The sequence below is a fragment of the Schistocerca nitens genome, chromosome 11 (assembly GCF_023898315.1).
Source record: "Schistocerca nitens isolate TAMUIC-IGC-003100 chromosome 11, iqSchNite1.1, whole genome shotgun sequence".
Taxonomy (NCBI): domain Eukaryota; kingdom Metazoa; phylum Arthropoda; class Insecta; order Orthoptera; family Acrididae; genus Schistocerca; species Schistocerca nitens.
Window position 1 is genome coordinate 174417056 of NC_064624.1, and position 18080 is coordinate 174435135.

The window sequence follows — 18080 nt, forward strand, 5'->3', positions numbered from 1 at the left end:
TACAAGCTTGTATTGCCTTGAATCACATGCAGGTTTGCTTTACAACTTAAATTGTCATTTTGTGTAACATTTCTTGTGATATGCGTAACTCATTAGTGCTTGCTCACATATGTACTTCTGCGAGATGTCATCACCATTTGTGTCATTTCCATGATGTGGCACATTTGGTAAGCACAAATTTTTAATTGAAATGCAAATTAAATGCAGATTGTTGAATTATATAAGACTGGATGTTAATATATATATATATATATATATATATATATATATATATATATATATATATATATATATATATAAGAGATATTTCTCTGCCATAAATGTGATTTTCCAATTCTGTTGCCACTATTAACAGAAATTTTTAATATCAGTTTATTACATCTGTATAACTTGTAAAATGATACACTACAATAGCAAAGACTGAAGTATTGGCATTTATCTGGTAATAAATATGCAACCAGTCACTTTTTTAAAGATTTATTCAACCTTGAACATATTTTCGAGCCTCATCTTCAGATGGAAGTGTTACAGGAACATTGTTGTGGACCAAGTGTAGCTAGATGCACTGCTGGTGCTGTTCGCAGAAATGTCGGAAATTTAGTAATCGGCAATGAAACGTTTACGAATCTGAAAGTTATTTTGTTATAGGTACTTACAGTACACTGCCTTCCGGTATTCACATCAGATTGCTTGTTATAACATGCATTATTAAGCTATGTACACAAATAAACAGTATGTAGCTACACTTGGTTTTACACAGGCTCACAGGATGTAAACATTTGATGTTTTTACAAATATGGATTTGACAGATACTACATAATAGTCTTTGGCATGAGATGCATTGTATTATGGTGCAAATTTTACTAGTACAGATTTTACATTTCAGTAAATGTTTCTAGCTGCATACAAAAGGTAAACAGCAAGAGATGAATATTTAATACATAATTAGAAACTACTTTTAAGTTACAGAATATAATAGTCGTTAAACGCCAAGAACAAGATTGATGTAGGAAGATGAATTATTGTCATTTTTATTGTTCTGGTGCCAGGATATCCTGGGAGAAAAGGTTTTGTGTTGACTGTCTGTTGATTCAGGAGGTTTTGGGACGATTTTAGTTTATGGATGAAAATTTCTAACTGTTCAAGGAGGTCCATCTCTCTTCCTTGTGTAGCACCGAAAGACTGTCGTTGATATCATCAACCGAGTGTTCATGATAAGCAACATGTGATGCAAAACTGGACTTACTTAAGTTTTTGAGTTGAAGGGCATCCATATGTTCTTTGTAGCGGGTTGCAAAATTTCTCCCGCTTTGGCCTTATGAAGAAGGAAATACAGTAGCATCTGAGTTTGTATATGCCAGTCTCCAGTGGATTTGTTACTGTGAACAATTTTATTTTGTAGTTTTTCAGTGTGGAAGGATACTTTTGTTGTGCAGTCTGAAAAGATTTGCAAGTTTATATGACATTTTTACCAGGAATGGAAGATACACCGGTTTTGGCGTTTGTTTCTTAGTTTGTAATGGTGATGGTGATTGCTTGGTTTACTTTGGATTCTTTTCAACTAGGGTGTTTATCAAAGAGGCATTATAGCCATTATTTTGGGCTATAGATTTAAGCATGTTCTTTCATTTACATGCATCTTCTTTACTGATAGGGGTGCAGAGCATACGGTTCACAGATGACGTGAAGAAAGCAGTTTTATGTTTGTTCGGGTGGCATGAGGTATTTTTAATGGTAACATCACTGGTAGTGGGTTTTCTGTATATTTGGAAGGTATGCTTGTTATTGTGAGTGGAGATAGTCATGTTAAGGAAGTTAATTCCTTCATTGATCTGGTGTTCAACTGTGAATTTAATATTTGGGTGCATTTTATTCATTTCATGTGCTAGGTTATTTATTTCTTCTTTTGGACCATTGAAAAGTATTATTGTCATCCACATATCTTTTATAGTACATAATTTTGTCAGTAAATTGTGGGTGTGTTAAGTAGTAGTCTTCTTCCAGATTATGTATAAATATGTCAGCAAGGCTGCTGCCCATCACCAGACCATTGTTTTGCATGTAAAACTTGCCATTAAATGAAAAATAGTTATGTGAGATGTCCAATTCCAGCAACATAATGAGTTCATGAATTTCTGCACTGCTTAGCTATTTATATTATTGTGTGAGTATCTGTCCAGGGGATATTGGTGTAGAGGTTTACTATGTCTTTGGAAGCAAACTTTGCTGTGCCTGGCACTATTAGATCTTTAATGTAGTTAATTAACTCAAAACTGTTGTTAATTGAAAAGCTGTTTTCAAATGTGTAATTTTTTCTTCAGTTGCATATTTCTTACCAGGTAAACGCCAATTTAAATCAGTTGCAGTTTGTCATACACAATGGATATACTGAAATCTACAGTATGTGAAATGAGACACTTGTTACAGTAAGGTTATTCATAATTGGTTTAGTATATGGGAACTATACAGGTACTGAACAAAATTAAAATGAAGTATATCAAAATTGAACTCATCAGTTTTACTTGTTGACAGTTCAAATCATTTATATGAATTAAGTAAGGCTGGACCAAAATTAAAAGGTTGTAGCAGCCTGTTTTAGCAAAAGTGAAGCATGTAAATAAATGTTGTTACACCTCATGTAATGCTGAAGCATGTTATGTAAGTTATTGAAATACTTCAACTGTAAAGCCAAAACCAAATAAATTAATTAAAAACCATTCTTTGATTTACATATATATGTATATCCTGGTGCAGTCCCTGACTTGCTCAGAGAAATGGCAGCTTTGGCCTCTGTACTTAATGTTTGGCTCTTTAATGCCAGTGTAAATGATGTGATCATTTAGGTTTTCAGTTCATATCCCCTTTTTCTACCTCCCTGAAGGTGTAAAGATTTTTCAGCGGCGATGGAGACTGGCCCCAGGATGGAGGGCGCAGGTGTGGAGTGTTGGTGTCTGAGAACAGCTACATTTTGTTGTTTCACGGCCCGAGTCAGTCTAGAACTTGTAACACCTTCGCCAATATTTCTAAATGGCAGTAAGTCAAGGATATATAAATCTTTTATATGTGTAGAGCTGACTAGCTCGTTCGTTGACATTTTTAGGATGGAGCAGTGTTGGGGCCACACCTGTTCCTTATTTATGTAAATGATATGCCGTCTAGTATTATGGGTAACACTAAAATATTTCTGTTTGCTGATGACATTAGCTTGGTAGTAAAGGATGTGCAACATTGGCTCAGTTTCAAATAGTGCAGTTCATTGCTTGAAGAAAAAATAATGCTAAATCACAGTAAGACACAGTTTTTACAGTTTCTAACATACATTTAAACAAAACCCAATGTTTTAATTTCACAGAATGGGCATATGATTAGTGAAACTGAACAGTTCAAATTTCTAGGTGTTCAGATAGTAAACTGTCGTAGAAAACCCACATTCAGGATCTTCGAAGACTTTATGCTGCCATTTTTATTATTCGAATGGTATCTGAAGTGAGTGATTATTTGACATGAAAATTAGTTTACTTTGCTTATTTTCATTTGCTTATGTCGTATGGTATACTGCGCTGGGATAACTCTTTCCATTCTAAAAGGATATTTCTGGCTCTGAAACGGGTGGTTCAGGCAATAAGTGGTGTAAGTTCACAAACCTTTTGTCGACCCCTGTTCAAGAGCCTGGGTATTTTGACATTGGCCAGATCATACTCCCTGTAACTCTTCTGCAGAAAGGTGTACAGTATACTGCTGCATCCCTTTCCAATAAGATACCACTCAAATTCGAAAATCCTAGCAGTAATCCACACTCTTTCAAATCGAAACTGAAGAGTTTCCTCATGGGTCACTCCTATTCTGTCACTGAGTTCCTTTAAAAATTAAGCCGATTCTTGTTGTATTGTTGATTGCATTTACTTAAACTTGTGGATTCACTTTTGGGCTCAAACTTTTTATTTTTTCTGTTATTACTTTTATGTTGTCATTTCACGTACTGACACATTCCATGACCTCTGAGATTTGCTCGTCAATTTGGTCCTACGTAACTTGGCGTGTAAATAAATAAATAAATAACAAAAAAAAAAGCAGTGTGGTTAAGGTACAATGTTTGGATAGCTGTATTGTTACAACATTTTCTTGGGAAGTATGTGCATGTGTGGAACACTTAATGAGAAGCAAATACCTGCTCAGATGCACCATTAACTTCCTATGGCCACCAACCTTTGCTGAAGACTTGCATCATCCCTCAATATGCCTCTCCGTGTGCACAGTAAAATAAAACCGACACACAATATCTGAATATTTATATCAGGCATAAATTTTATGTTATTTTCTTAGTACGTAAATTACTTTTGTTGTGAGTACCGTTTGCCTGTAAGAAGATACAGGGATAGTTGCAGGTGGCTGATTGATCACATAAAATATATGATTAGCTAGTGAGACACTAAAATCTGCTGGCTAATATTTAGAGAAGAGACTTGGCAACTTACAAAACACACACACATTATGACACAAAATGTACAGAAAGCCCTGATTAAAAAAGTTTACTCCACGGGGCGGAGCTGAACGGGCCAGGCCAGTTCACATTCACAAAATAATTGGGAAAGCACATAATATATTCTGTTCCATTCTTACTGATACATTTATATGGCAAAATTTGGAAGAAAAAAAAAATCTAGGATGGCAATAGATACATCTCAGTACAACATGTGAACTCATCACCGGGAGGACACTGAATGCTGCAGGTTCTTCATTATCTCACACAGATAACTAGAAACAAAAACTAGGTGAACTATACATGAAAAGGAAGAAAATGGCATGTATACAATAACTGATTTATTGAGCAGACAAGTAGAATTGAAAATCCAGGTACGTAGCGCTAGTGTATCTGAGAATAACAAGGTGGACAGAGCCTTATGTCGCAGGTTTCACACAATATTACTTCCTTCTTCACTAATTTCAGAAATCTTCAAGTAACACTCTTTCACGCTTTTCTATCTCTGCTATCTTTTTCTAGTGTAGCTTTCAGGGCAATGGCCTTTTGTATTTCGTAATGCCAGACAAAGGTAGGGAACACCAAACAAGATGATATACCTTATTTCCTACGCACTGGTGTCAACTCTCTTTAGAAACAGAAATTACAGCAAATATAACTGTAAAAAGCCACAACAGTGACCAAAGCTAAACTGGTAATATGTCACCAACCCCAGATCACATATACAGGACACGCTCACCCACAGTATTTGTTTCAAGAAGCTGCGTGTGACTGTATGAAGTAAATAAGCAGTTTCTGACTTTCTTATTTTACAATATAACGTGGGGGGGGACATGTCCACTGACTCCTTTAGGGCAGTCAGGACAATTATTAAAATCAATCTCTCTCTCTCTCTCTCTCTCTCTCTCTCTGTGTGTGTGTGTGTGTGTGTGTGTGTGTGTGTGTGTGTGTGTGTGTGTGTGTGTGTGTGTGTGTGTGAGAGAGAGAGAGAGAGAGACTATTAGAAACTTAATATCTACACTGTTTTTACTGCAGAACTACTTTGATGCTATTTCTGCTTACTCCAGCTAAATGTAACCTAATAAATTAGCATGAAAGCTCCTTTTTATTTCCTACTGGTAGCTTAATATATAAAAGACTGCACCAGTAGTATTTTTCCAGGAAAACATTTACCAACCCCTGGCACAGTTATCAAAGGCTTTATACATGCATTATTAAGTTACGAAATGTGAGATTTTTTTTTGCTGCAAAAAGATTATCTTTCCTTACATACATACCAATCTTCCCTCCCTTCAATATAACAGGGTTCATATTTTTTACATATAACAACTAGAGTGTTACTGTTTTAAAATTTGTAATTTATTATTGCTAAAATAATTGTAGCTAATGAACTGGCCTAACTGATTTCAGTGAGCATGCAAAGAAACAATCTTGGGAAAACATGGAAATTGTGAGTGAAGATTTCTGTTCAATGACATTTTATTTTTTGAATCATTTTAATCAACTTTTCGTAATCTATCATCTTCTGAAAAGAGTTTTTTTACAACTGGTTCATAAAATTTCATCAGGGTTGTGCTATTGTCAACAATGTATTTTGTTAAGCTCATCTAAATTAACTGTTCAAAAATATATTAGTAAGGTACACAACACGGTTCAGAGCACTGGCATGGGACTGTAAGACACAGCTGTCTTTAGGTGTATCCAAGACTGCAGAGCATATGATTTCACAGGGTCAGTCAGCTGTGAAAAACATTTATTCCTGGTAGATTATTCACAATTTCAATGAAGATCGAATAATTCGCATCAAGGGTATCGGACAGAAAACAAAAAATGTTGTGTCGTTCTTCATGTCAATGCTAGATAAATTTATGCGGAACTGCATTGAAATAATTAGTTGCTGGCCAGATTCAATTGATTTTTTACCTCTAGAAGCTGTAGAGTCCTTTAAGGTAGCAACAAAATATTGGCAAAAAGTGTTTCCTGAATTGGTTTGAACAAGTGTAGAAGTCTATAAATTATGAAGACAAATATTTTGAGAAATAAAAGAAAGTAGGAAAATGTGTTTCTTGCATTGTTTTTTTTTAAAACTTGGAGAGGTAGGCCTAATAAATAAATACACAGTCATCTTGCCAGACACTGTTCACTGAGGTATTATGGCATCTGTAAATGTTAAACAGAAAAGTGGGAAAGTTTCCGCGAGCAAAGAACAAAAAATAAAAACGACACATAAGAGGAGTAATGATAATCATATATACCTGTAAATGCATCAACTGCTTAAGGAAAAGAAGTTTTGCACTGCATCTACCGATTAAGGTAATCTCTCTCCAGTTTCACATTGCATTCTCCTGAATGTCTTTCGAGATTGTACACATCATCACATTTGACATACAACTTTCTGGGTTGTCCCCCCCTCCCCCTTACTTTATAGAAACCAGTGAATTTCCAGACTCTTGCAGCCTGCTGTTATTGTCACATTAGTGACTGAAATATGAAGTGAGCTGGTGGTGAAGCTTGGGGAAAACGTTCACCAGAAACAGAGGGAGTCCCAATGTGTGGATCCGTCACCAGTAACTTCCTCTGCCTCGAGTGGTTCGCTCTTCACTTCTATGTATTCTGGTTCCTGCAACAGACCAAAAACCGCACTTCAAAGTCACACTACAGCCTTTAATTTTCTGTCATATGCAGCAACAGCAGTGCGCTGAGCAGCCACTAAGTCATACTACTGATTTTAATAACTAATGAATATTAAGAGTATTTTTGTAGACTATTGTTTTACAGAATGGAGCACATGCAGCACAATCAACTGCAGCAATTAAAAACAGAAAACATTACATTTCCTAAGCACCCTGCGTGGTATGAAATGTTATATTACAGGGCTGTTTAGTAAAGATTAATGCTTCTTTTTAGGGGCAAGAAATGGTTAGTAAAATGGCGCAGAAGAATACTTTCCCCACAAAGATGTATGTCTGCACCACAATGTGTAGTTTTGTTTGCTATACTTTAAATCAAACCAATAAGGAAAATAAATATGGAAAGCAGTAACTACAATATTTAAGATACCAAATAAGCCACTGCAACTGTCACTGAAGAGAAAACTGCTATGCACACATATCAAAAGTGATAAAACTATTTCCCAACAGAGACAAAACCATTTCCACAATTTTAGCAGTCAGAGTGATTCAAGCCTAAACCACAAGAAGTAAATTTTACAGGAGAGCGAAATAAAAATTTGGAAAATATCTATAAATTAATATGTTTTAACAATTTAAAAAATGCTTACATTACTGTACCATCTGTTGAAAAATCAATAAACCACTTCAGCAGTAGATGCAAACAGCTATTCTCAGTCTATACACACTGAAATCTAATTCTTAGAGAGAATTAGGCTTAGCCTTGAATCATTCTGATCTCTTCAATTGTTGTTATATCAGAGCCAGAAACCTCAAACACTCAACACGAACATTTTTTGAATATGAAACAACTAGATTAAATAAAATTACTTGTGTTGGAAAGATTGAGTGAAGTATAGTAATGTGCAGATCACTAGACTCCCTGCAAAATTATTAGGTAGCAAGGAAACTGCCTATCATAAAAAGGCTAGGAAGAAACTGCCATAGAAATCAAGTGAAGAAAGACAAGTTTGTTTTACAAAAATATTAAATACAAGTACAGATACTTGAAATATGATTGTGGGTCATTTGGGCACCTAATTTACTAGATGAGTATTCTGTAATGTAAGCTATGTATTATAACAAAGTTAGAATCACACTTCTAAATTTAACAGAAAGAACCTCATAGCATACAAAATAATAGGTTAAAAGTTGTATTTTTAGTGACAGGTATCCTAATGACTCAATACACCAACTATTTTCTAAATTAGATACATAAATAATTAAAAACAAATATAATTTTTATGGTAAACATTACTAATAGGTGACAAGCTTTGTTGCTTTGTAAAATGTAGTTTCATGGTTGGAAATGTCAAAGTTAATAAAATATTCCAGGCTATTACGCTGTGGTCGAATAGATTTCACAGTAAAACCCAATGTTTCATCCCCACCTGGGGAGGACATTTTCATAGGAGATCGTAACTTCACTGAATGTCGAAGTCACACCATGGCTCACTACTGACTGCAGCAACATTTTGCTTTTGCGCAATAGCGTGACATCGTATATTTTGAATACGCGAGCACAACTGGCCATTGTCAACTCCCATCATCCATTGTTACTGTCACCTCACAGTGCAAGACTGGTACACATCATCTTCAGCACCAGAATCCAGACGTCATTAATTTTCACACCCTCGTCCTTCTTATTGATATTCCTGGGGTGTTTTACAATCTCTATGGGCTCCCTGTATAACCTCCCGTGGTATCTTCTTGTGGCTGCCAGTACTTGAGTCCTATCAAAATGAATGTGGTGGTCTCCTGGATGATCTGTCAGTCTCCCCTCTTTTGCAATTGCCCTCATGCTCTTCTAGTCAACTTTTGACCATTCTTTTTGTACTGCCCACATACACCTTCTCACAACTACATGGATTCCTATAAATTCCCACTTTTTCCAGCAGTTGGTAAGTATCCTTGGCCGATTTTAGGTGATCTTGTATCTTCATCTGTAGATTACCGTGATGTTCCGCTTTTTCAAGAGTTTTCCTTATGCGGTCAGAAATGCCCTTAATGAAAGGCAGGAAAACATTAGATTTCACCACTGCTTGAGCACAGCTATGATTTCTCTTATGACCTCAGAGAACAACCAACCATTCTTGAGCAATGCATCGGTGAGATGTTTTAATTCCGCATCAAGCAACTCTGGTTCACAGATTTTCCTTGCTCTATAGACAAACATTTTTAGGATGCCTCACTTTTGTTGTGGGTGGTAGTTCGAATCCCTGTGTAGGTAATGGTCTGTGTATGTCAGTTTTTGGTAAACCGTGTGGCCCAAGCTACCATCTTCTTTCTTCTTCAAACAGATGGAAGAGGCTTTACTACGAGAGCAGATTCAACAGACCCGCTGGGACCTGGCAAGCACAGACAAAGTTAATATCTCTCCATATTACTATTCACAATAAATTGTGTAGTGGTGACTAGGATAGAATAGACAGACCAATGCACGATAATCTTAGGAAGGTTATTTTGACGTCGTCTAATAGACAAAAGAAATTTGATAATTTCCATCCCAACAAAGTGGTGCCTACATGAGAAATAATAGCCAGGGTAAAAGCATGAATTTGTAGTGTGGACACAGTTGTAGCCTAAGAAATCTGTACAGATGCTGTAAGAGTATTCTCTCGTGCAAGCTCACCAAAAAAATAATTTAACTGTGGGTGAGAGGAATACCATAAAATGCCTGAACAAGGACTATAGTGTTATTATTCCCCCCACTGACAAGGGAATTGCAGTGGCTGTTTTGAATCTGACCAATTATAGAAGTAACATTCACAACTAATCAGATCTGCAAACATATAGAAAACTGAGTAAAGACACCACGACAAAGTTCTTAGAACTGTTACGCGGTTGATAAAGAAGTCCTCTGATTGAACAGAGCATTCAGGAAAGTCTGTTCAATTCAGCTGTGCTGACACCAACACTTCTGGATTGCCAAAGGTGCACAAAAAACATGTTCCTCTAATGCCTATAGTGAGTCCTATTGTTTCATCCATGTATTCAATTGCCAAGTTCTTGACAACATTATTATGACCATATGTGGGCTGACTGGATACATATCAAGAATTCTGCATGTTTTTTCAAAAAATTAAATCGCATAGTAGACGAATTGGAGTACCAGACTAGTTAGTTTTGATGCGGTATCGATATTCACTATGTTTCTGCTCAATGAAGTGTTGCAACTGATGCATCAGATTTTTCCTCCCAATACTGCAGTTGTTGTTGTTGTGGTCTTCAGTCCTGAGACTGGTTTGATGCAGCTCTCCATGCTACTCTATCCTGTGCAAGCTGCTTCATCTCCCAGTACCTACTGCAACCTACATCCTTCCGAATCTGCTTAGTGTATTGATCTCTTGGTCTCCCTCTACGATTTTTACCCTCCACACTGCCCTCCAATGCTAAATTTGTGATCCCTTGATGCCTCAAAACATGTCCTACCAACCGAACCCTTCTTCTAGTCAAGTTGTGCCACAAACTTCTCTTCTCCCCAATCCTATTCAATACCTCCTCATTAGTTACGTGATCTACCCACCTTATCTTCAGCATTCTTCTGTAGCACCACATTTCGAAAGCTTCTATTCTCTTCTTGTCCAAACTGGTTATCGTCCACGTTTCACTTCCATACATGGCTACACTCCATACAAATACTTTCAGAAACGACTTCCTGATACTTAAATCTATACTCGATGTTAACAAATTTCTCTTCTTCAGAAACGATTTCCTTGCCATTGCCAGTCTACATTTTATATCCTCTCTACTTCGACCATCATCAGTTATTTTACTCCCTAAATAGCAAAACTCCTTTACTACTTTAAGTGTCTCATTTCCTAATCTAATCCCCTCAGCATCACCCGACTTAATTCGACTACATTCCATTATCCTCGTTTTGCTTTTGTTGATGTTCATCTTATATCCTCCTTTCAAGACACTGTCCATTCCGTTCAACTGCTCTTCGAAGTCCTTTGCTGTCTCTGACAGAATTACAATGTCATCGGCGAACCTCAAAGTTTTTACTTCTTCTCCATGAATTTTAATACCTACTCCGAATTTTTCTTTTGTTTCCTTTACTGCTTGCTCAATACACAGATTGAATAACATCGGGGAGAGGCTACAACCCTGTCTCACTCCTTTCCCAACCACCGCTTCCCTTTCATGCCCCTCGACTCTTATTAACTGCCATCTGGTTTCTGTACAAATTGTAAATAGCCTTTCGCTCCCTGTATTTTACCCCTGCCACCTTCAGAATTTGGAAGAGAGTATTCCAGTTAACGTTGTCAAAAGCTTTCTCTAAGTCTACAAATGCTAAAAACATAGGTTTGCCTTTTCTTAATCTTTCTTCTAAGATAAGTCGTAAGGTTAGTATTGCCTCACATGTTCCAACATTTCTACGGAATCCAAACTGATCTTCCCCGAGGTCGGCTTCTACCAGTTTTTCCATTCGTCTGTAAAGAATTCGCGTTAGTATTTTGCAGCTGTGACTTATTAAACTGACAGTACGGTAATTTTCACATCTGTCAACACCTGCTTTCTTTGGGATTGGAATTATTATATTCTTCTTGAAGTCTGTGGGTATTTCGCCTGTCTGATACATCTTGCTCACCAGATGGTAGAGTTTTGTCATGACTGGCTCTCCCAAGGCCATCAGTAGTTCTAATGGAATGTTGTCTACTCCCGGGGCCTTGTTTCGACTCAGGTCTTTCAGTGCTCTGTCAAACTCTTCACGCAGTATCTTATCTCCCATTTCATCTTCATCTACATCCTCTTCCATTTCCATAATATTGTCCTCAAGTACATCGCTCTTGTATAAACCCTCTATATACTCCTTCCACCTTTCTGCCTTCCCTTCTTTGCTTAGAACTGGGTTTCCATCTGAGCTCTTGATATTCATACAAATGGCTCTCTTATCTCCAAAGGTCTCTTTAATTTTCCTGTAGGCAGTATCTATCTTACCCCTAGTGAGACAAGGCTCTACATCCTTACATTTGTCCTCTAGCCATCCCTGCTTAGCCATTTTGCACTTCCTGTCGATCTCATTTTTGAGACGTTTGTATTCCTTTCTGCCTGCTTCATTTACTGCATTTTTATATTTTCTCCTTTCATCAATTAAATTCAATATTTCTTCTGTTACCCAATACTGCAGAACTGTTTAAATATTGCCTCACAACCACGTATTTCAAATGGAATGATGATTTCTACGAAGAAATGGATGGCGTTGCTATGGGTAGTTCCTTAAACCCAATTGTAACGAACTTCGCGGAAACATTTGAGGAGCAGGCACTGGAAAATGCAAACAAGAAACTGAATATCTGGTTTCGGTACTTGGATAATACAGGGCTATTGCAAATGATTGAAGTGATTTCATAAATTCACTGTAGCTCCATTCATTGACATATGGTCACGACACACTACAGATACGTAGAAAAACTCATAAAGTTTTGTTCGGCTGAAGCCGCACTTCAGGATTCTGCCGCCAGAGCGTTCGAGAGCGCAGTGAGACAAAATGGCGACAGGAGCCGAGAAAGCGTATGTCGTGCTCGAAATGCAGCCACATCAGTCAGTCATAACAGTGCAACGACACTTCAGGACGAAGTTGAACAAAGATCCACCAACTGCTAACTCCATTCGGCGATGGTATGCGCAGTTTAAAGCTTACGGATGCCTCTGTAAGGGGAAATCAACTGGTCGGCCTGCAGTGAGCGAAGAAACGGTTGAACGCGTGCGGGCAAGTTTCACGCGTAGCCCGCGGAAGTCGACGAGTAAAGCAAGCGGGGAGCTAAATGTACCACAAGCGACGGTTTGGAAAATCTTACGGAAAAGGCTAAAGCAGAAGCCTTACCGTTTACAATTTCTACAAGCCCTGACACCCGATGACAAAGTCAAACGCTTTGAATTTTCGGCGCGGTTGCAACAGCTCGTGGAAGAGGATGCGCACAGTGCGAAACTTGTTTTCAGTGATGAAGCAACGTTTTTTCTTAATGGTGAAGTGAACAGACACAATGTGCGAATCTGGGCGGTAGAGAATCCTCACGCATTCGTGCAGCAAATTCGCAATTCACCAAAAGTTAACGTGTTTTGTGCAATCTCACGGTTTAAAGTTTACGGCCCCTTTTTCTTCTGCGAAGAAAACGGTACAGGACACGTGTATCTGGACATGCTGGAAAATTGGCTCGTGCCACAACTGGAGACCGACAGCGCCGACTTCATCTTTCAACACGATGGTGCTCCACCGCACTTCCGTCGTGATGTTCGCATTTCTTAAACAGGAGATTGGAAAACCGATGGATTGGTCGTGGTGGAGATCACGATCAGCAATTCGTGTCACGGCCTCCACGCTCTCCCGACTTAACCCCGTGCGATTTCTTTCTGTGGGATTATGTGAAAGATTCAGTGTTTAAACCTCCTCTACCGAGAAACGTGCCAGAACTGCGAGCTCGCATCAACGATGCTTTCGAACTCGTCGATGGGGACATGCTGCGCCGAGTGTGGGAGGAACTCGATTATCGGCTTGATGTCTGCCGAATCACTAAAGGGGCACATATCGAACATTTGTGAATGCCTAAAAAACTTTTGGAGTTTTTGTATGTGTGTGCAAAGCATTGCGAAAATATCTCAAAAAATAAAGTTATTGTAGAGCTGTGAAATCGCTTCAATCATTTGTAATAATCCTGTACTTTAGTTATGTAGTGGCATGGCAGGAAGGAACTGGGTCGTTTTCACATACATCTCTACAGCATAAATCTGAAGATTCATTTTACCATGGAGGAGGAGGCAGGTGGAAGACAGAATTTTCTTGATGTCCTAGTTTTCAAGAATGAAGATGATAGCTTGGGCCACACAGTTTACCAAAAACGCACGCACACGTACCTTTACCCACACCAGGATTCGAACCACCACCCACAGCAAAAGCAAGGCATCAAAAATGTTGGCAGATAGAGCAAGGAAAATCTCCGAACCAGAGCTATTTGACACGGAATTAAAACATCTCATCAGTGCATTGCTCAATAATGGTTATTTGTTCACTGAGGTAATAAGAGCGTTAAGACCACCACGTGGAAATCATAACGTTGCTGGTGAAATCTAGTGTTTTCCTGCCTTTCATTAAGAATGTTACTAACCGCATAGTAAAAATCTTGAAAAAGTGGAACATTACAGTAACCTACAAACTCACCTGAAAGATACAAGATCACATAAAATCGGCCCAGGATGCTCACCAACTACTGGAAAAAGCAGGAATTTATAGGATTCTGTGAAATTATGGGGACCCGCTACAAAAGAACAGTCAAAGAATGACTAGAAGAGCACAAGAGCAATTGCAGAAGAGGGGAGACAGACAGATCAGCTGTTGGAGAACATGCTATGGAACCAGGAGACCAACACACATTCATTTTGATAGGGCCCAAGTACTGGCAGTCCCAAGTGGATACCATGAAAGGCTATACAGAGAGGCCATAGAGTTTGTAAAACACTCCAGCAATTTCGACTGGAAGGAGGAAGGCACAAAATTGAATGATATGTGGGTTCCGGTACTGAAGAAGATGTGTACAGTCTTCCAACTCCACCTCGGGTCGATAGTAACAGAAAACAACGACTGTCGGCAATAGCCAATTGCGCTCGGGTATTCAAAACGTGTGACATCACACCATTCCTCGTAAATGTAATTTTCCTGCAGTTAGTAGCGACTCAAGGTGCGAATCCACCACAAAGCAGCTTGAAAATGTGCTCTACAGATGGGGACGAAATGTTGGGTTTTAATGTGAAATCCTTTTGATCGTGGCACAATAGCTCAGAACATCTTAACTAACTGTAAGCTTTGTCACTGGAAAATGCAAATGCTCCACCTATCAAACGATAACAGTTTACACTACAGTGAGACTGTTGACGGGGCGATTTATTTTATAAACCAGGCCACAAAGGAACCGTTTTGTACGTCTGCTGATAAGTTTGTAAGTACCTATTTCAATAAAAGAGCATTTTAAATAAAACTGTTGACTTAAAACTTTTTTTAACACTAAACTACACAAAGAAGTGCTCCAAACAGATAAAAAATACAGTACAAGGTGTACAACTTGGCCTCCGCCTTTTTTTCACCAACATTTGAGGCTTTAATGAAACAAATTGGTTACAAATGTATCATTCAAAGTATTTTCCATCGCCGGTCTCTACTTTCTCCCATCTTTCGGGCAGTGTACGAATCCTGTGTCAAAAAAATTGTTCACCTTTTCAAGCAATCCACGAATCGATTGAATTTGTGACTTCTTCGTGAGATCGGAAGTGTTGGTCAGACAGGCCGTGCGCCATTCATCTAAATAGGTGATAGTCAGAGGGAGCAATGTCTGGAGAATATGGCGGATGGGGTAGGACTTCCCATTTTAACGTTTCCAAGTACATTTTGACCTCTTTTGCAACGTGGGGTCGAACGTTGTCGTGCTGAAAAATCACTTTATCGTGTCTCTCGCCGTATTGTGACCGTTTGTCTTTTAATGCTCTGCTCAAACGCATTAACTGCGTTCGATATGAGCACCTCTGATTGTTTCAATTGGTTTTAACACCTCATAGTACACGATGCAGAGCTGGTCCCACCAAATGCAGAGCATGATCTCGGAGCTGTGAATATTCAGTTTGGCTGTAGACTTTGAAGCGTGGCCGGGATATCCCCATAATTTTTTGCGTTTAAGGTTATCGTAATGAACCCATTTTTCGTCCCCGGTCACAGTGTGATGCAGAAATCCCTTCCGTTTTTGCCTCTGAAGCAACTGTTCACAAACACACAAACACTGTTCAACGTCTCATGGTTTCAGTTCACACGGGACCCAAGTTCCTTCTTTCTGAAACGTGCCCATAGCCTTCAGACATTTTGAAATGGCTTGCTGTGTCACTCCCACTAATCGTGCCAATTCTTCTCGACTTTGATGCAAGTCTTCGCTCGGCAATGTCTCCAATTCTCCATCTTCGAAAACATTCTCTCTTCCACCGCTATGCCAGTCTACGACATTAAAATCACAGTTCTTGAAGCGTTGAAACCATTCACGACACGTTCTTTCACTAACAACGTCCTTACCGTGCGTACTTGAGAGCATTCGATGAGACTCAGCTGCTGTTTTCTTCATACTGAAACAAAACAGTAACACCTCCCGCAAATGATGAGAATTAGGCTCGTAAACTGATATTTTCAATCGAGAACAACTTCATGATGCAGACACAAATCGACTAATGTTTGAATGAGGTTATGTTGACCAAAGTCCAAGCTAACTGCCTGACGTCTGCGATCTGTTTCTTTAGACCACTACTTACCATTGTCGCCACCTATCGGCAAATGGCGGAAGCAAAGTTGTACACCTTGCAGTAATGGTATATCTGGTCATTCAAGTCATTTTTAATTTCTTTGTCTTTTTTAAATTACATAAAGAGTGATATGTGTCACAATACTGTATTAAAATCATATTTCTGTGCCATAGAAAAGCTTACGTGGGAGGAGAGATGGACACACACTGAATTGACAGCAAAGGCATATGGGGGTTGCTCTGCTCACATCTGATAGTTAACAAACATATTCATTAGAACTACTTGTAAATTGATGTACATCTACTGTAACAAATTGTCTTATTACAAAAACAATAAAAATTAAATTGTAAGTTATCTGCAACTGGATAAAAGCCATACAGTGCAACTACTGGAAACACTGTTTATGATCGCTGTTGAGAGACCGACTATACGTAATGGAAAGGTAACATCTTTAAGAAACAGTATTGAGTAATCTGTAAAAAAGAACTGTTTAGTAGTTGTGCATTACATTTCTGTGTGAAGATTAAGATAAATAATTTTCGTTAGGAATAGCGAGAACTTCAGTGGTGGTGTCAGTGGAGAGAGTTATTTTAAATGTAGTTTTATGCAATTCCAGTTTTCAGCGTACCACAGGTGAAATTTATTGCTCAAAATTCAAACAGTCAAACTCCAAATCACTACTGTGAATTTATTAAATGCTTTCCATTTTTTCTAGAATGCATAATTCTGTGGCTTGGTTCTGAAAGGGCCAATGTCAATATTTGTCAAAACTTGTTTTATTGCTATACCCCATATAGTTTCATGTGCTCTTTATAATGTTAAAACGACCAATGTCTAAGCCACATACAATGAGAGATACTGGGCTTTTAAGATGTAAGCCCCAAAGTGTTTTATCAAGTTTCCAATCAGCAAAAAAAGGCCAATCTTGATATTGGCCCCCCCCCCCCCCCCTCATTTTACATTTGCTGTAAGAAGGGCCAATGTCGACATTGGCCTTTTTTGCTGACAGCTGGCTTCAACAATTGAAACAGTGCTGCAACATTGGACTTAAATCCAGCAGGAATACACAATAATAAGAGTTGTTCCTTTAACAATTCCCCTAACCATTTGGTGCATTGTTAGTGAGGAGTCTAGACAGTCTTGGTGGGCACAAACATCATGTTCCACAGAGGCGATAAGGAAGAGCCTGAGGAACAAACTGCACCTGAAATATCACCACTCATGTCATCATTTTGCCTTGAAGGTAAGTTTACTAAAATAAACTGGTATCGAGAGCGTTTATCCCTAATTTTTCCAACACAGGACCATAAATTGACTGGTATCTCTACTTAATGCCAATCTAAAATGTTATCAACCACCTATAAAATTTATTTCATTTTTATTTTCTTTAAGGTCACCCCAGTACCAGTATAGAAGGAAATGTGTGTTCCTCATTATTGGCAGATGTGACTTCAAGTTCTGATGAAGACATATTTGAAGATTCTGATCAATATGTTCCAAGTGATGGTGAAAGTAGTGATGAAAGCAATGACGGAGGGAATACAACTGTACGAAAGACCATTAAAAGATCTTCAAGGATTGAAGAAATTGATCCAATTCAATAGCAGCCTGGCAATAAAACAACAAAGTTCAGTTGAAGGGAGAGGAAGAAATGT

The 18080-nt window shown here is 38.3% G+C and overlaps 1 protein-coding gene and 1 long non-coding RNA gene across 10 annotated transcripts in view; one reads left to right on the top strand and one right to left on the bottom strand.

Annotated features, from left to right (window-relative positions):
- Positions 1–315: 315 nt before the first annotated feature.
- The window catches only part of LOC126213450 (uncharacterized), a 180699-nt gene continuing 162934 nt past the window's right edge, over positions 316–18080 (top strand). The window contains exon 1 of the long non-coding RNA XR_007541173.1: positions 316–1098. This is a non-coding gene — a long non-coding RNA (uncharacterized LOC126213450). The remainder of the gene's footprint in view (positions 1099–18080) is intronic.
- The window catches only part of LOC126213448 (THAP domain-containing protein 5-like), a 261788-nt gene continuing 250293 nt past the window's right edge, over positions 6586–18080 (bottom strand). For all 9 annotated transcript variants that reach the window (XM_049941205.1, XM_049941197.1, XM_049941196.1 and 6 more), the window contains one exon: positions 6586–7100. In XM_049941205.1, coding sequence (XP_049797162.1) covers positions 7005–7100 — 96 coding nt within the window. In that variant the 3' untranslated portion in view covers positions 6586–7004. The remainder of the gene's footprint in view (positions 7101–18080) is intronic.